Source organism: Porites lutea, chromosome 9 (assembly GCF_958299795.1).
Source record: "Porites lutea chromosome 9, jaPorLute2.1, whole genome shotgun sequence".
Classification (NCBI taxonomy): domain Eukaryota; kingdom Metazoa; phylum Cnidaria; class Anthozoa; order Scleractinia; family Poritidae; genus Porites; species Porites lutea.
In genome coordinates this window covers 4,274,630-4,294,222 of record NC_133209.1, presented here as the reverse complement: position 1 = coordinate 4,294,222, position 19,593 = coordinate 4,274,630, and the positions used below count along the sequence as shown (strand labels likewise).

General features: G+C 39.0%; 2 protein-coding genes across 5 annotated transcripts in view; one reads left to right on the top strand and one right to left on the bottom strand.

The window, feature by feature from the left end:
• LOC140948711 (protein Wnt-5a-like) overlaps positions 1 to 19,593 on the bottom strand; it is a 45,029-nt gene that overhangs the window by 9,226 nt on the left and 16,210 nt on the right. For 2 of the 4 annotated variants that reach the window (XM_073397976.1, XM_073397974.1), the window contains exons 3-5: positions 5,251 to 5,360; positions 4,597 to 4,838; positions 1,219 to 1,538 (exon numbers count right to left, since the gene is read on the bottom strand). In XM_073397976.1, coding sequence (XP_073254077.1) covers positions 1,219 to 1,538; positions 4,597 to 4,838; positions 5,251 to 5,360 — 672 coding nt within the window. Of the gene's footprint in view, positions 1 to 1,218; positions 1,539 to 4,596; positions 4,839 to 5,250; positions 5,361 to 5,496; positions 5,774 to 6,211; positions 6,532 to 19,593 lie in introns of those variants that run through there. The other 2 variants (XM_073397978.1, XM_073397977.1) reach the window with 2 other exon arrangements.
• LOC140948118 (F-box/LRR-repeat protein 14-like) lies at positions 16,484 to 18,426 on the top strand. Its single transcript, XM_073397345.1, has one exon. The coding sequence runs from the start codon at positions 16,640 to 16,642 to the stop codon at positions 17,873 to 17,875; it is 1,236 nt and encodes a 411-aa protein (XP_073253446.1). The 5' UTR covers positions 16,484 to 16,639; the 3' UTR covers positions 17,876 to 18,426.

The following is a 19,593-nucleotide window of genomic DNA, read 5'->3' as shown; positions in this document are numbered from 1 at the left end:
TCAAATAGCTATGTTTTCATTTCAACACATTCTCACTTTTACTGGGAGAATTTTAGAACAAAATGAGACGGCGCTTTTCAAAGATATGACGACCACCGGCTGCGTACAGGTATGTGTATGCCCCTCCCATTCCTCCAAGAAAAGGAGACTCGGTTGTCTCACTAAAAAGTAAGATATATGTTCCGGTTTAAAGTTAATGGCTTCCAATTTAATGAAGCTTAGCTTGTCAATACTAAAATAACAGACAAAAGTTCTAAAAATGATTATGATTAAAACGCCTTGCAGAATTGTCCATAAAATGCCAGTTGAATGTTGGATGTCCAAAATAACAGTGTGCAAAGAGCGGCGGAAATTGAGTGTCTCCCTAGGTACTTTTCAACGAAATATCCGGTCTATGGTTACTCTATTTTTACATTTTCGATGCTAGAAATATTTTTATTTTGTGGTTTTCTAGATAGCTCTGCAATGAAATCTGCAGCCGCTCTGATTTTGCTTAACCCAAAAGGACGGAAAATATGAAAATGTTGCATCCTTTTCAGCCACTTAACATAAAGTTGAAGGAGGCCTCAACTCTTTACTTTAAGAGGTCACATACTAGAGAGTTCTCAATACAAAAAATGGTTACATAAACATTTATTTTTAAAGAAAATGTTCGATGAAATGTTGTATTTATATAAGACTCTTGAACTACAAGGCTTGACCCCTGGCTTGACACTAATGGTAAGAAGAAAATATCGCCAACGCTAGAACTGTGTTTCACTCTAGTTTCCTACAAAATCAAATGGAGATGTTATACGAGTGTATGACGACTTGTAAAAACCCGACTTGTACGGATAAGCGACTTGTAAAGAGCTGCTTTACTTTGGACTACCGTATCAGAATGACTAAATTGGCACTCAGTTTATTAGAAGAGATAGTTAGAAATTGAGCTAGCATTAGAATTAGAGAAAAGGCGCGAAACATAATAACAATTTGAATGCCTTCATCAGAAGTCACTCAGCTACTATGACTACAGTGTCCGATCCAGGGGAGGGGCCCGGGGGGCCGGGGCCCCCCATATTTTTAGACCAAACTAAGGCCTGGAGGGCCGAAAAAGTTTTTGGGGAGACCGCCCCTCCAACTATATAACGATGGTTTGTTCCTCTGTCAGTCGACTTAATAACCCAAACAAACATGAGAGAGAGTCTCCAGGCAAAGCTTTTATAAGTTACTTCCTACCTGTACTCCTACTTCATTGTTATGTTTGTTCATCCGTGCACGTTCCTGGTCACGCATGTCTCTGTGTTCTTGACCGCCCCCTTCGCCTGCATTCATAAATTGCTTTGCGTAACTAGTACCAAATTGAATATTGTCTCCGCATCCGCCCCAATCAAATTGGACTCCCTCTTCTTCCTTGGCCATTTTGTCAACTTCTTTTGGTCTCCTTTCACGGCTACACCCACATGACTTGAGATCTCCATCGATTGCACACTGTCGGGCTATGTAATAAGCAACTCCTGCGGTTGATATGGCGTATGTAAAAGCAGATTCACGGGTTCCTAGAATAAAATAACAGGAAAAATTGTCCTCAGTGTAACCTCGTGGGTTGGTCATAGTACGTTTGCTCGGAGACGAACATTCAGTCATGAGAAACAATTGCATTGCACCGACATTAAACAATAATAAAGTTGGGTATGTTATTGTTTTAACTCTTGACCATTCAAACAAAACATCTTTGGCTTGACTTTTGTACGGTATTAAAATTTGGTGTCGTTCTCAAATTTGGATGTTGGCCGACTCCGAGTAAAGGGTCAACTAACTCGAGGTGAAGCTTGTGGTGCCACACCCTACCTCCACCGTATTTTAAACGGGTTTCTCAACACCAAGAAAAGATGCGAAAGACATGAGACAAAGAAACAAAAGTCAGTAGCTTTCGATGTTACCATCAGTTAAAATACTTTATTGGGGAATGGATAGATCACTTTGAGCATGCATTAGCTTTTGACTTTAGCTTTTAACTCCGAGTAAAGGGTCAACTAACTCGAGGTGAAGCTTGTGGTGCCACACCCTACCTCCACCGTATTTTAAACGGGTTTCTCAACACCAAGAAAAGATGCGAAAGACATGAGACAAAGAAACAAAAGTCAGTAGCTTTCGATGTTACCATCAGTTAAAATACTTTATTGGGGAATGGATAGATCACTTTGAGCATGCATTAGCTTTTTCAGTTCAATTTTGTGCATTCATTTCTGGTAATATTTTTTCTACAGATATTTTCGTCCATAGCTAAATACCGAAGCAGTATATAACTGGGGAATCCGTTTCAAGTATCAAACGAACAATATACTGGTTTTGCTTCCGTCGCAGAGGAGTGACCATAAAAAATAACAAAAACAAGGAAAACTGCTAGCAGGAGATGTACACGAACTGCATTATTGATTAGCTTCTCTCAGGGAATGAGGTTAAAGTTCATTAATTTCTATTCATTCATTTTGATGTACTGTGCAGTCAACTACACCTTTATCTCGGACACTGGAGGGACCTTGACTTAGTGTCCTCGTTAGCGAGAGTCCATAATAGCAGGAGTTTATATCAGTCAAACCTCTGCAATTCATTTTTCGGCCTGGAATTTAGCTGATGTTCGTATTAAAGGGGTGTCCGCAAGGCAAGAGTTGACTGTAATTACCATCCCTTGAATAATAATCATAACAATTTAGGAGCCACAATTATTTGTGCACTAGTCCATAGTGATTCCAAATTCGAGTCGCGCGCACACAAGCCGTCATTATGTGATCAAACACGCGGTCAAAAGGCATTGGTCAAAATGCAAACACCTAGAGGGCATTTCGAAAAATACCAAGAAAAAAACACAGCACTAATTGAAATTAAAAAATTCAGCTCAACCTTCATTAGCAGGCTCAAGAGTTCCATTCCTTCGATTAACTCTTTTATTCTTGTCGTCCTTATCCAGAGAGAGACACATCAGAATTTGACGGGTTCAAAAAATTTCTAGTGGCTCAAATAGTCATATTTTGCCATTACATTTCAGGCTTATATAGAGAGACTGGTATGAACATCTTGTCATTGTAGTAGTTAGAAAAAAAGGGGACGAAAAGGTCTTCTTCCATCGCAAAAACTCAGTGAACACGAACACCAAAAAAAAAAATGATTCAACACTTAAGGGGAACCCGTTGTAAAAGAGAATAACACAGGTGAACAAAAAAGATTTCTAAAAGAGAATAAAATCGAAAAGTAAATAAAGTCTATCTTTTTTTTTTTTGAAATAAAGTCTATCTTAGCCATACGCTCTTTTCAAGATAAGCCACACGCGCCTAAAATTAGTGGCTTACAGTAGGTCAATAAAGATTTCGTATATGTTTATATTTCACAGCTCATTTAGCTCAACCTAGCGTAATACTTCTAATCCCTATTTAGACGAAATCTTCATTATCACTGAGGTTCGCAGGACTTTCTGTAGGTGTAAAGAGGCCAACTGATATTATTTGATTAAAAGTAGTTAGTCCCTGTGAATGCTATAGTACCACACGAAAAGGAAAGAAGAACGTTGATATTCACAAAACGCTTTGGGCACCCTTTGTTTCCGTTTTAAATCAAGACGTTTGAAACATTTTCTGTTCAACACTCGCCCTAATTAGGGGCTCTCCAACACGATAACGTAGAGATCAAGAGGAGAGCAACCGACAGATTCGAGAGATACACTTGACGTAGAGAACATTATAATCCCGTCTATTAAGGTGTGCTAAATCAGGCTAACGTGCTCCTGTGGAGAAAGCGCTAATGGAGTCGCTTATTCTTAGACAGCCGTAAAGGAGTCAAATATTTCAAGGGCAAAGGGGCTTTTAACAAGACAGCGTGGAAAACCCCTGTAAAATAGCAAATGATTTTCTTGTCAATGGTATGTATGGTGTTTGTCAATGTAATTGTAACTGTGTATTTATAATTCCACTCGACTCGATTCTGAATATTTTGATTGTACATTCCAGTAAACAAAATTCTCAGAGTGAAGAGCTGCAATAGTTCGGTGCCGGTTTAGCTCGTGATATTATGTCATCTGGGGAAACGATTCACTCGAGAGTTGAGAGCGAGGGAATTACTGTGACGGACAAACAGAACCACAACAATGGTTGCCGGCGATAAAGAAATGGCAAGTTTATCGAGGCCAGCTATAAAAAAACCTGATTGTATCATTACCCCTCCTGACTTGCGGAAACGGCAACTTAGGAATGACTAATTTGCCCGTTTACTTTTGAAGAGAAAGCGGCCGGATATCCCATCTGCAACGACTACTTCCCAAGTACTAAAATTGAAAGCTTCTTCAGCAGGGCAACTGCAGGTTCCTCGATCGGGCTGCGAAAAATGTTTTCAATTGGGTAAAATACAAAGGGAGATAAAGATACCCAATTAGTTCACCTCATGGCGTAATTTCGTGGTGTGATTTATGCCGATCGGTAACAAGGGCACCGTGTTTTAATTAATAAATGTTTCTTACACAAAACAAACACCACAAAATCACGATAGCAGATGTGTTTAAAAAAGACTGAAAATATGAATTGCAGCTTATAAAATACAAGGAAATTTAGTCCAACAAATCCTAACCTGTTCCTGTTATCCTATGAAATAAGGAGTTCCTATCTCTTTCTGGGATAGAGCAGTTCCATCGACGGTACTGAAACTGGTACTCGCATTGCTTTTCGGCGAGTCTAGCGCCATATCTAACGCCAACAATGAGCTCTCGATTTTCCAAGCACAGTTCCGCCTGTTCTTCATTCAAGCCCATTGCATAGCAATAGTGTTGAATTGAGCCAAGGAAGGACGCCTGGTTAGGAATACCAAGGGACCTGTTTAGAGAAGACCAAGAAGATCGAGATGTTTGGTTAAGTAATTTGCAAGTAATCGCCTCCGACGAAATTATAAAATCATTAACGCTTTCGCAACCGAGGACGAAACTGGACAAAGCAGCGTTTTAAAAGTAGAGAAACGTTATGACAAGGAAATGTAGTTAATTCGACAATATAAACGTCACTTCAGCTCCTACTAAAAGCATTGCCATAATCTGAAATTAAACGAATTCCCCAAGCAGAATTTCTAGTGAGTAAACATTACACTAAAACCTCAGATTGACAGAACTACATTTCATTTCTTCCAGATGGTCTGGCAAAACACAAAAACAGGACCTTGTTAAGGAAGGAAAACGCCAACCCAAATGCAAACAAAGTGGGAAGAAGAGAGTCGTGCATTGAATATGCTTACCATACACTCTGTCCGGCTTGGAAGTAGGACGTGAGCGTCATGAAGATTAGTAGAAGGGGAACTCGGCGAGCCTTCCGTCTTACCCTCATCATGAATTCGGCGAAGACGTTCTGTTCAGGGATGATTCAGATAGACAAAAGTCAAAAATGGCCCTCACTTTGATTGCTTTGACGCATTCAATTCAACTAATCTCTTTAGCACATGCATTGAGCCCTAAAATAGGCTGACGGGAGCTGCCTATAATACCATTTTATGCATCCTGATTGGCTGCAAATATGACTTAGTAAATTACAAATTTGCCGAACTTATTGATTACAGATGTGCTGAGTTGAACATACTAAGCGCGCCTTAAAGTAGCTCCTTCTGTCGAGGTTTCCAATGAAAACTGTGTTGACTAACGCCCAGAGGGCTTTATTAAACCGGAAATATTTCTCTTTTAAGGATGACCTAGTCAGGATTTCTTTATGTCAGCACATAACAGGCTTGGATTTCAATGACCTATACCTTTTATTTGAGTTTCTGATGATGCACGATAATATTGAGCAAATATGACGTGGGCACATGCCACCATAACTAAACAAATTATTCTAAAAAACTCTGCTTCAGAACCACGACAGAAGATCACCGAGACAGTATAAATGTAGGTGTCTATATTTTATTATTGAATGCTTCAATTAAAACGCAGTTTTGTCTAATAGTGTTGGAAATAAGCCTAAACGTTTTGGCATGAAAGCAAATATCATTCTCTGCCACCAAATAGTTGGTCACGAACATGTATTGACGGTTGAAATCATCTATACTGTCGGCTTCATTAAGGTTCGAGTGGATGCTGATTACAGCTCTTGAGCGGAAGAAAGGTTTCGCTTAAGTTTGGATGATATGAATTAGTTGATAGGAGTTATCGGATTGGATATCTTCTCTTGGTCTTGGAGCACGGAAAACAAGGGCCATTCAGTCATACCATACTTGTCACTGTGGCAAGGCGGTGAAGGATTCGTCGGACATTCTCTGAAGGTTTGGGGCTATTGTCAGATGATAGGAAACGATGAAAGCCGAATCTTCAAACCAGTGCTTTGCTTGTAGTTGTATTTGATCATCGAGCACCATTCACAGCTGCTTAAGCCACGTGGAATCCGAGAAATCGGAGATCGTGCGGGCACGCAAATCCTACACGACCATCATGAAGCAGTTGTCAAGTCTGTTTTGATTTTAAATTGCTCCTTCTCCAAATATGGCTGACATACGATCCCAATGTAAAAAAGGTTGAAGCCAAATTTACTTATCTTGAACATGCTTATTCTCCTAAGAAAAACAGACGGACTTAATCACCTTGATCAAGTTATCCAGTTTTGCGGAGAAAATACTCACTTCTTGCCGTCCGTTTTCAAAACTCCAAATCGTATTCAAGTACTTGCTAGCAAACAGTACTTTTCTCGATGTCCGACTAAAGGGAACATCCTTATCTCTGACAAATTTTTATGACAGTGCTAAGGCAGTGCTAAGGTCAAGTGGATGATTTGAAGCCCGTCTCTAAAGTTCGCCAAAGCATTACCCATGAATGGAAAAAAGAGTTTACCACCCGGACTGAAGAAAAAGGCCATGAACTTTCTAATAATTATTTTGCGTCATTTTTGCTCTACATAAGTGCTTGTAAAAAATTCTTTGGCCGCGGCCGGGGGCTATCCAACAAAGGCGGTATAACGGTTTCATTCAACGGAAACGCAGAATTTTCTATGATTAGGATCACCCTCAGCTACGTGTGGCCACTTTCATCATCTTAATTTGTCTGCTTCCACTTTGCAGATTAGCAACTGTAATATTTCACCGACCAATCAAGCCCTACCTAAATGAGTAGTAAGAGTTAAGGGAATTTTAAACATGCACCAATGAAAACGACACTCTGGTCCCAGTAAAACCATACTTCTCCAGAGAATATTTCAGTGCTAAATTCTCAGCTACATCAACCACTAATGTTTTGTTTGTTTGTTTGTTTTTACTTAAAAGTCACGGACAGACGACAACTAAAAACGAAGTTAGATTCTAAAAAAGCGTTTATCGTCAAATTTCCATTTGTGTAATAACTGTAAATTTTCAGTCAGTACTAAAGGGATGAATGTTTCGAGAGAAAAGACTAAATATTTGACTTTAAAAAGTTTTTCTTCCATCGAACCGTTTACGACAAACAGTCTCTATTCCCTTCGTATATTTTCTAGAAGCTTTCAAACTTTTAAGTTTCTATTTTTATCCTTCTGCAGTCCTCAAAAATTGACTTAGGACTTCGTGTGCGGGGCATTTTTCGAACTTGCCTTTTTTCCAACTGTTATCACAATTAAATTGACCGACACGTTTGAAACTCATGACATGGGCTTGTCATTCAGCTTCATTCACCGACACTGGCCTCACACAGACTCCTCATCGTTCGGCTGGCGGTACCAACGTAAAATTGATAACCTACAAATTATCCACTACAATTTAACGCTTAATATATATTTAACCTTTTCACTCTTACTGTGAAGACACAAAAGGTGCAAATAAGTATGGTGCCAAAATCTGAGTCTTTGCACTAAAACCTAATGTATGACATTTTTAACTTTTGAGTTGCGGTGTTTGCATTTTGATTAAAAATGATACATAAAATTTGTTTAATTCGTTTGTTTTTCCATATTCGAACTTTCTGCATACGAAATCCTACTGGGATTTCCCTAGGGTGCTATTTGCTTTACTGGTTTTTTTTTTCCAAAAAAAAATGTCAAATTTCTTCAAAATTTTGAGTTTCACCAAGTGCCACTTTACATCTTATTTCATTTCGACGCCTGACTAATTCAAATTCCACTTCGACATGAGATCAGAATTGCCATTTTTTCCTTTTATGGCGCACGAAAGTATTACTGCATAATGATCAAATCTGTTTTAAATACAATCGTTAATCCTAATAACGAACCCTTAACGTTTGAGTTAAAGGTCAAGAGAGATTTGATGAATGAGGAGAATAAGACCGAGGTACTGTCTTTCAAAGTTTAGAATTCCGGATAGAGTAACAATTCAGTAGGTGTACGTCGATGAAACCAAACAGAAAAACCCTTAAATAAAGGATATATAGATTATTAGTAGAATCACGTTATTTATAAGGTTGCTTGCAGTATGGGCAAAAGTGTGAACAACTTGGTGCAATTATCAGAAAAACCCACAGATATATATTTGCAACATTGGGCGCATAAAAAATATTCCATTTCTTTTTTGCAGAAAAGTATTCTGTGCATGGCCTGTAACTATTTACTGTTGTCTATAGCAACAGCTGTAGCAACCAATGACGATTTGGAAAAGATTGGAAAATGAAGATTTTATCTTCGACGGAAAAATCTCGCTAGTAAGTCTTACGGATACCCTCTCATGAAGGGTTAAGTTAAGTTCTATCTATTCAGTTATATGCTCGTAAAAAGAAAAGGTACTTGCTTATAATAAATGACGAAATTATGGTAAGAATTTCTACAGCCTCAGCGAGTCGTAAATAAAATAGACCGCTACAAACAGTTATGCTCAATTACGCATTCTAATCAATTTAGGAATTGCAGACTGGCGGCAGACAAAGACTAATTTCATCACGATTTTGCACAATCTGGAAAGGAAGAAGGGTGCATTTTTTCCAAGAGAGTTGCATTTTTTCCAACGTGCCACCAATAACTTGCATCCCAGGAATGCCTCACGAGTCTCTTGTGAAAAATCAGCAATCATACAGGTTAATTCTTAAAGAGGTTCTTCGGATTTAGGATTCAATGTTTGCAGTAATTAGATTGCAAACTGAAGAGTTCAGATAAAAAAAAAAAAGCAGGACTAGAGTGCGTTAAGATATATGTTTCGTTTTGTTTGAAGTTGTTCATTGTTGTATTGTTTCAGTCACAACGAAGGTTCTCCATGAGGCCCAAAAGTTTGTTGTTCTTTTCGATTAACTGTAACTGTAAAGTTAATTCCACCGACGTATTTCAAGATTGCGAGAAGTCTCTTATTTTTCTTTCCTGACAGAGGGTTTGTTTCACCCCTAAGGGTCCACAATCCATCTTTTCTCCTCTCGTCCTAATCCCTGATTGTGACGTCGTTATTTGCAGTCGTGCTGGCCGGGATAAGATTGGACGGACTTTAAAAGAAAAGCCGGACTACAAGCAGTGTAACTTATAACTGACAGGTTATTTAACATTTATCATAAGATTGCTTTAAAAGGACAATTTTAGTCTATCTTTTAATGTTGTTGTTGTTGTTGTTATTGTTGTGTTTTATTTTGTCCCGGTATTTTGTGTACCTGACCTGTGATTTATTTCTATTTAATGCTGATGTCAACTGGCTGCCTGACTCTGCTAGCCCCTATGGTTATTCCAGGCAGCCAGTACTCTAATTTTACTATTAATATTTGCATTGTCTTGACTTATTGTTGAGCAAGAGAATGAGTATAACTAAAGATTGTTGCTGTTGTTGTGTGTTTGTATGTGTACGCCCTGTTGGTTAGAAAAATTATTACGCAGACGGTCTTTCGAATCAACGTCACCGTAACTAAAGTTCTGTTCTGACAACTCTTTGTGGTAACGGAAAAGGGGTATCTTCAAAAATGAGCCGAGTGAGGATCAACACTCACTATTCAACGCCAAAATGATAAACATGGTTTTCAAAAATAGTCGACTTATTCGCTGATTCGGTCAACTTATGAAAAATACGGTAGTAATAAGCGAAGATACTAGATCTTGACTGAGACGTTGGACTAACGCACAAGTTGACAGGTCTTCCATCTTGAAAATCAGCGCGGTTCCATTTACTTGCAACTTTGCCCTGGGATTGTATAACTACAGGATAGCCATATCGGCTCCTAATAACTGTCAGATTTGTAGAAAGACTTGAAATATTCTTCCAACCGAACTTATAAGTTGGAGATCTAAGTAGAAACGGAGACTGGATGACACTAATTTGTGCAAAAAAAGCAATTAAAGTGCTGCGTTTTCGTGCATGTGTTCCAATATCGTTTAGTTAAAGAGTTGCGTGAAACTAGCCGAAAAAATACCCTAAAGACATATGGGATTAATAATGGAAGTGGAGAGAGAAATGTTTGTAGGGTTGATACAAGGAATTCATGTTGATAAAAAAAGCACAAGGAAATAGTACGAAAAAATCGAAAGCAACGGAAAGATGTCAAACATGTGGAAAGTGGGCATGAAGAAAGCAGTGACATACATGAGCAACTTTTTTTATCCCTTAACAGTAAGAACTTCTCCTTTGCAAGAATTTGACTAAAACAAAGCGTTTTTCATTATTTTGATTCTTTAAGGCAAATGTCATTTGATATATAAAGATATGTGTGTGCGGCCGACAAATAGGTTATCAGTTGTCATATAGTTTTCCTCAGGGTGAATTCCCAACAATTTTGAAAATTGAATTTTGCTGTTGCGAAAAATGTCCGTTCCAGGTGGAGTTATCCTACAATGTCAAATAGATCACGTCTCCCAGGTTGTTTTCGAAACATAAACAAACCTTGATTTATTGAAGTCTTTCGCTCTTTTTCTTCGGTAAAAACTTTTTATCATCAGCGAAAACGATAAAGCCGCGTTTTAACAAGTTGTACATCATCATGCGGTTAGCCATTCATTTATTTCTGGCGTTTTAAGCTTAAAAAATACAACATTAGCAATTACGTAAGATATCATGTCCATTCGCTTTCTTCATTCAATCACACGGGGATCCGAGAGAAGGGTATTTCCATGATAAACGGGGATGCGCGCTTGCCGTCCCGCTTAGGGACCTTAGCTTAGGGGTGAAAAATTGTACATTTTGATCTTACTTCGGGCTATCTTAAGGAAAACTAACATTTTTACCTACACAAATATCAGTTAGGGTTTTTGTTTTTTAATGAAATTGTAACAGAGTTTAAAATAATGGCGGGTTAATTTGTTAATGTGTTTTTTCACAGTAAAAGGAAATTAAATGCGGTCATACTGTGTTGAAGACAACGAGCAATTTCAACAACGTTCGAGCAATTTAGCCACACAGTCGAACCTCCAGTAACGGCCAACAGTCCATACATGTCATACATCGATTCTTTTAAAAACCTCTCTACAACGGCCACTTTCTTCTCTTCCAAAGGTGGCCGTCGAGGATATGACAATTGGGTTCCTATGTTATAGTGAAATCTCTTTTAGGGGTCAAATAAGGCCTTTGCTTCACTCACACTGGTCACCTTAAGGAGTTAAAAGTAATTTTTCAATGACAAAACTCCAGCGTCTCTCCATACGGAAGCCTTAATAACCACACCCACCACGCGCCCCCAGCTTCCCCGCTTCCTCACCGGAGCAAAGGAAACTGTATGATTCAGTGATGGACTGATATAGAATTTCCCTTTTAAAATTCTAACAGCGCCACAGTTTGTCTATAAAAATCAATTTGTTATCAGTATTGCCAAGAAAAAACTATACCTGGCCTATCAAAACATCAGCTAGTACTCCTCAAATTTCTGAAAACATCAAAGCTGTACGTATAGTTGGAAACTGCAGTACATTTGTTTGTAACCTTAAGCCTCACTAAATCTTCTTTACGTCATCACATGATCTGTTAGATCATCGAACAAAAGTAATTTGCAAACGTTATCATTTTACAAGTTTGCCCACTAAAATGAGTCAGGTGGGTTGGGGGTATGTGCCCCGGGAAGGGGGGGGGGTACTCTCTACGATGACCTATACGGGGAGGCTCCGCCCGAAAGCGGTACCTTTTTCAGGCTTCTGGTATATGAAAGGGTACGTAAGGGAAATCTGTCATTCGGGTCTGTGAAATGGCCCAAAGGACCCAACAAATGAATTTTATGGCTTTAAAAAGTCGGGAAAACGTTCCAGTTTTGTGGTTGACTCCTATTTAAATGCCAATGCATCTACAGCAGTTGAAAGGGATGCAAAGTTCTAAAAGAGGTATGCGAAAGGGGTACCATTTGTCAACAGAAAGTATACGAAAGGGGTACCTTTTTCGTGCAAAATGGTACAGTGATATAAAAGGGTAAGGGGTTGGACCTCGGGGCGGAGCCTCCCCGTGAGAAAATTTGTTGAGTACCTCCCGGGGGTATGTGACCATTCAAAGATCTAAACAGTAACTGTAAAACAACCTTTATCAGTCAATTATGCTGCAGTAGACCGAAAACTAATTGGTAACAATTCTAAAATGGTAAAATCTGTTTCTTACTTCAAATTTAATTTTATCAATCAACTTAATCTTAGCGCGATAACTTTTAGTGCAAACTTTCTCCCAAATGAAGGTATTCATGCCCCTTCACGTTTGGTCAAATGAGGACATGCCCTACACATGACTCAACGGTACTATGATCCTAGAAGAAGTTTGATGTTTCCATGTGTTGAATGATGGGCTATTGAGTTCGGTGTTGTGTCGCCAATTCGTCACATTAGAAACGAGAGGGAAACTGGGGCTAGTTAACTTTTGCAAAGACTTCTGGGACTGTTACCTCCCGGGAGGGACACCGCATATGAAAGGGGTGGGGATGCTCGTCGGAAATTTTGAATCAAACCCCTAAAAGAGACCGATCTGGGGGTAGCCCGCGCTTTTTTTGACCCCTAAATTTAAAAGAGACCATGTTAAAACATAGACAATACACATATTTTTACATTTTTTCACGTGCAACCCTAAACGAGACCTTCACGGCTAAATATGATGGCGTTTTGCCCAGAACACCCTAAGTGAGACCAAAATCCGATATTTACACCCCTCAGCGAGACGACGAGCATCCCCACCCCTTTCATATTCGGAGTTCCCCCCACCACCCCGGGGCTGACCGGCGCGTCCCTAGTAAAGATCCCAGAAACAATTATGGGTTTTCCAGATCCCTTCTCCTTTCTGAAGTGAGGAATTGTACATTTTAAGCAACAACAACAAAAACAACTGAATCGAAGTGATATCGTTTCGAACGACAACTGAAATCCGACCTTGCGAGTTATCCACTTCATTATTTTACGAACAATTCTCTATTTCATTTGGTCACAAAGATGCAACTGAAACTTTAAATTTTAACCGTCAGGCCCCATATTTGACAGTCATTCCTCGAGCCCCAAAGGCTGCAAAGGGCTCTGAGTCAACAGCCCATGAGGCCGAAAGCCGAATGGGCTATTGACTCAGAGGCCATATAAGGGCGAGAGGAATAATTGTTTTAGTAAAATCCAACTATTGAGACAAATCAACTTTGGCTAGCAAAACGCGAATCCCCCGCAGCCGCCATTGTTTTGGTTTTCAAAGCCAATGCATTTAAAGAAAAAAACATAGAATCATTTTGATCAATAACAATCTAGACATTGACTTCAATTACATTTACTTAATTAAACTTGCCGTTTGAACTAACAGTATTTACATTAGATAGCGTTCACACGTGCATCGGGTATTAAGGAAAATTATTAGTATTTATAACTTAAGTACTCTTTCATTCGTTCGGTCATTCATTCGTTCATTTACTCATTCATTCATTCATTTATTCATTCATTCTTTCGTTCGTTCGTTCGTTCGTTTATTCAGCCTTTATTCAGTTATACATGGACTTTCTTCTTCCTAACCTACGTTCGTTCGTTCATGAATAAGGATGTACAACGACCCATACATTTAGCCGCGAACGGCAAACGACAGTAGCAAAAAAGGAAGTGAAAGTTGAAACCCAAACACTAGAATGGCTTTGACTCTTTCGTTCAATAGGCTTCACGTCCAGAAGGTCAACGAACGCTGAAAGTATAACTGTTCTTTAATCGTCTACATGTAGACAGACACGGCTGGACGTGATCCAGTGGAAGTTAAATTTTGGCAAGGGGATTTTGTTACAACTTCCGCTGATATAAACAGCTCTTTCTTTCGCGGGTGGGAAGGGGTGGGGGGGGGGCAACCGGAGCATTCTCATACAAAAACGACCCGGGTGCTCGTTGTCTCGCTTAAAGGGTAGGAATGTTGCAGATGGTCTCGCAGTAGGGTGTTCATGACGGAAGCCAATATTTTCATCCATAAAGCAGTGCCGTAGCATGGGGAGGGGCCGGGGGGGCCTGCCCCCCCCCCTAATAATTTTGACAGGCACGTTCAGCGGCCACGTTCTTCTCGCTGCTCTTCGGTTCAATGTGTTCATTTTGGTTCGATAAAGCGTGAAAATTATTTATTTATGGCTCTAATGATTTAAGTCACTTAAAAATTGCTGGAAATTAATGCTCTCGGGAGGCTGAAAATGCTATTTCAGAGACCCTATACTTCAAAAACTTTTGGACCCCTCTAGCAGCTCGCGCCTTCGGCGCTCGTGATTGCCCCTCCCCACCCCCCCAACCAGTCTAACTTTGCTACAGCACTGCATAAAGAAATGAAGAAATCACTAGATTCAAAACAACAACAACTACCGTGATGCCGGCATACTGTGTTATTGGAGAATTATGGTCCGAGTCCTTTTTAACCTTTGGTTACCCGGTGTCGGCCCTCGACAGAAGAGTCCCACCGCACACGAGAAAAAACCTCTTTGAAATTACAAATTGACCAAAATCACAAATTCAAACCAATAATAAAGAATTTGCACTAAACCAAGCCCCAATCGAAATATTCCGATGAGTACCGTCCCACGTCCCCCCCCCCTCCCCCTTCGCCCTCCTCCTGGAGCGTGGTTTCAATATAGGGTTTTTGAACCTAAAAACAATAAAAAATGCGACAGCTATACGCGTATGCTGCGAATCAATCCACCCATAGTCTATTACAGCAAAAAATGCAAATACACAAAAAATAGTGGGTCTCTCCTAAATTACTGTAAAAAATACCCGAACGGTTTATAATCCCTGGGGGTACTCCCTAAAATGGCCTATACGGGGAGGCTCCGCCCAAAAGGGGTACCTTTTTCAGTCTTCAGGTATATGAAAGGGTAGGGATTTTACTCGTTGAAGTATATGAAAGGGTAATCTGTCATTTGGGTCTGTAAAAGGGCTAACAGATGAATTTATGACTTTATAAAGTCAAGAAAACGCTTTACTTAGTGTCAGAAACACTTGTGAAGGCAAAACCACAACGACAAACCAGTGAGTGTCCGCCGGATCGTTAGTAGATCTGGATCAGTAAAATCGTGAGTAAACTGATCCTTACGGCTAAAAATAAAGAAAGAAAACAAAAATAAAGTAGTGAATTATATCCTGCCGAAAGGATCAGTTTACTGGTTTAAGTTTAAAATTTGGTTCTATTTAGTGCATTTACAGCAGTTAAAAGGGATGCAAAGTTCTAAACAAGGTATGTGAAAGGGGCACCATTTGTCAATAGAAGGTACCTCTTTCGTGAAAAATGGTATGTAAAAGGTAAGGGGTTGGACCTCGGGGCAGAGCCTCCCTGTATAAAAGTTTGTTGAGTGCCCCCCCCGGTTTTATAATACATACAGCAAACATTCCACAAAAAATAACACATTGAATTCACTACAAACTGTATTATTCATACGGGCACGGGAAAACTTAAAACGCATCTAGGACTGCCCAGTTAATCAGAAACAAAATCCAAACATTTTTCTCCCTTTGGCACTGGGTTCAAAATATTTATTGTTTGTACGCCTCCAGAAGGGAAACAAAGTTCAATATTCAGAAATTCAATATAGCAATTCAGTTCTCCGCCTACCAGTAAATTCAAGGGGAAAATGGCGACATTCGAGTTACTATTAAAAATTGCTAGATGTTTTCTTTTCCTTTCTACTGTTTTCTCTAGGGTGTTTTCTAAAGATTTGCAGTTGTACGAAATTGAAAAACAATGTTAAGATACGAGACAAAATATGGCTTCTTTTACATTGACATTCTCGGGTTAATGCCCGGACAACTCAGACACAAAATTCATGACACACAGCTTGTGTTTTTTGTGGTGCTAATTAATTCTGCCGCCACAAAAACCAGACAGTCTATTTATAGCTTTATCAAAGGAAAAATTATTTGTCCTTGCTCAAGTACAAGAAAGCTTTAGACCGAAGAAAAGAACGTTTCTTACACAGCTGTTAAGTATATCGCAGAATATTTTTCAAAATAGAAAGGTACAGCTGAAATAAAGAAAAACTGAACTTTGTGTAAAGAAATTTAAATCAGTCAGAAAGTCGGAAAAATAAACTTTAACTTTTTCTTACTTGTTAGATTATTGGAGATTAGGTAGGTTGACGTGTTCGAATACAAACAGAAACGATAATCTGAATTGCTTCAGATTTATATGTTAATTGTCTTTCAGTGCTACAAAGTTTGGTAAAGCGAAGATCCAGTTTGAGATAGATTCGGTGTTGCGTTGAGCGCGCTGATTATAAGAAAAAAGTGCTATTGTTTACAAAAGCCAATCAGCGAGGACGAAAAATTCACGTGCTCAAAATGAACAAAGGGGTCCCAAGTGTAATGAAATGCCTGATCGACTCCCAATGGCGCTTTGTTATACTCAGGCGAACAACATGAAAGGGAAGACGACGATTCACTGCCTTTTCCCTGAGATTTTGGCCATTATTTTCAGCTATTTAGACATCAGGGATAAGGGAAGAGTCGCCCAGGTCTGTTCGAAATGGAGGGATGCGGCTTATAGTCGTTTAGTGTGGCGTGGAGTACAAGCAAGGCTACATTTGAGGAGGTCAAATCCGCATTTGTTTCCTTCCTTAGCGAAACGTGGTATTCGTAAAATACGAATTCTTAGTCTAAAGAAGAGCCTTAGCTACGTTATACAAAGCTTGCCAAATATTGAGAGTCTGAACCTTAAAGGATGTTACAATGTCACGGACATCGGCGTTGGACATGCGTTCGTCAAAGATCTTTCGTCTTTGACAGTGTTAAATCTAAGTTTGTGTAAACAAATCACGGATACAAGTCTTGGACGGATCGCTCGCTTTTTAAGCAATTTAGAAGTGCTGGATCTCGCTGGTTGCTGTAATATAACTAACACAGGTCTGTTGCTTTGTGCTTGGGGTCTGCCGAAGTTAAAGTATCTAAATCTTCGAAGTTGCCGACACATTTCGGACACCGGCATAGCGCACCTCGCCGGTTTGAACGCAAGTTCGGCCCGTGGGAACAAGAATTTAACTACTTTGTGTTTACAAGACTGTCAAAAGATAACTGATAACGCTCTAAGCAACATAGCTAAAGGACTAGTTCATCTGCAGTCGATCAATTTGAGCTTTTGCTGTGGAATTACAGAGAGCGGACTCTCTCACTTAGCCACACTTCGAAGCTTGAGAGAATTGAATCTTCGGTCTTGTGAAGGAATTGGCGACGAAGGCATAGCGCATTTGGCCGTGGGAGGCCTCAATTTGATGAGTTTGGATGTTAGCTTCTGCGACAAGGTTGGCGACGGTGCTCTCAATCATATATCAAACGGACTACATCATTTGAAAAATTTAGGATTGAATTCTTGCCATATCACCGACGAAGGTCTTGGCAAAGCGGCACGAAGTCTTCACGACCTTCGTGTGTTAAATATTGGACAGTGTACGCAAATTACAGACATCAGTTTAGCCTCTATCGCGGATAATTTGACTAGTATTACGAACATTGACTTGTATGGTTGTACCAAAGTCACAAAGACAGGATTGGAGAAACTTATGCATTTGCCACATTTACAAATTCTTAACCTGGGTCTATGGCAAAGATGACCAGACATGTAGGCAAAGCAGCTGCGACTCTCTTGTAATTTTATACCTCATTCATTTCATAGTATCAAGGAATCGCTCTCCAGACGAATAATTATAATAAAAAAAAAAACACAGTGCCAAAAGTCATTTTGTAAAATGATGAACAAATTATACTTTCGAAAAGTATTTCTAAATGTATCATTTATTGGAATGGTGACACTCATAAGTATGCAGTCTTTATTTATAGGTAACATCAGGAGGCAATAACGTAGGCCACAATTTTTTTTAACTCTGAAAGGACCATTATTTTGCAGAAAATATGGCCGGGGGAAATATGTTTGAATCACCAAAATGGAATTGAATTTACCGTCTGCTATCATAGCCTATAACGAACTCAAATAGTACAAAAATTTTTGTACATTACATTTTGTATTGGACATTTTATAATCGAGTTTAAGAGAAACACAGAGTCAACTCAAAGAACAAGTCAGCTGTGAGAACAGTCTGCGGGCAAATTGTTTTATAGTAAAATTACGCTTAAAATGCAATATTAAAAACACACAGTTCCTAAATTTCTTGTAAAATGTTGTCTTAAAAGTAATGATATCCAAGCCTGAATCTATAATTTGCCAATTTCAATGAAAAATTGACCATTTTGTTGAACGCTCCTCGGCTCAGCTGCCTTGCTTGACAGTTCTTTTCAACATAGTTCAACCAGCCAAGGATTTCTATAAGCACTTTGGATTGACTTAAAATACCATCTACAATCCAATAATGTATAATCATTTTAAAAGCGATTTTCGACGACGGTGGTTGTGTGACTGTTCTTCTAAAGAAGGAAATCGCGTGTGAATTTCTTTGAGAATTTCTTGATGAAAGAAGATGCTTTGCATTCTTTTTCCAGTTCACCCGATATCCAGTTACCGCCATTTGCTGAAAAACATTTATTTACTGAATAGATCTTGGAGAGTTTGGTTTGGTTAAATTTTAGTGAATTTCCAGCTAGTTAAAATTCTGCCCTTTTTCAGCAATGATAAAATAAACATATTACAGGTTCGATACACTCCTCCCATTGATATCCTTGGGAATTTTAAAACCCTTTCACACAGGAAATTCAAACTTTTGAGTCTCCAGACTAAATCCTATGGATTGATCAGTTAACTGAATCCTCTTCAGCATTCCTCTTTCTTGCCAATTAAAAAAGTATTGGCTGTTATTTTACAAAAATGAAATTAGTGATTTCCTAGATGTCATTTTGGCAACTATTGTTAATATCATAAGTAACACAACATGGAACGCCAGTTAGATCAATGAATTGGATTAAAAGTTATTAGTTAAGCACAGAAGTTTCTAACATATGCACAATGGGACCGTGTAACGCGATTAACCTTGAACCCTCCACATTGAACTCCACACATTTCCTCGAAACACTATTTGAGAAATTTTGTTAATAGATCAAAGCATTTTCCCGTTGCTGATCATTTTAGTAAATCTCATGACCTTTTCTGTTAACTACTATGCTGATATTGTTGGAAGAAAATTGATGTTGGTCAGTCTTGGGACAAAAAGGGTTGAAATAACGTTGATCCTAGAATGTCACAGAACAAGGCAGCCTCGGTTGAGTAAAATCGATAATTTTTTAGCTATTCGTGAAAAATATGAGACATTTCAAACCAGTTATGTTTGTACGCCTTTTTTTTTATTTTTGGCATGCACCTGGGACATCTTAAGGATAACTT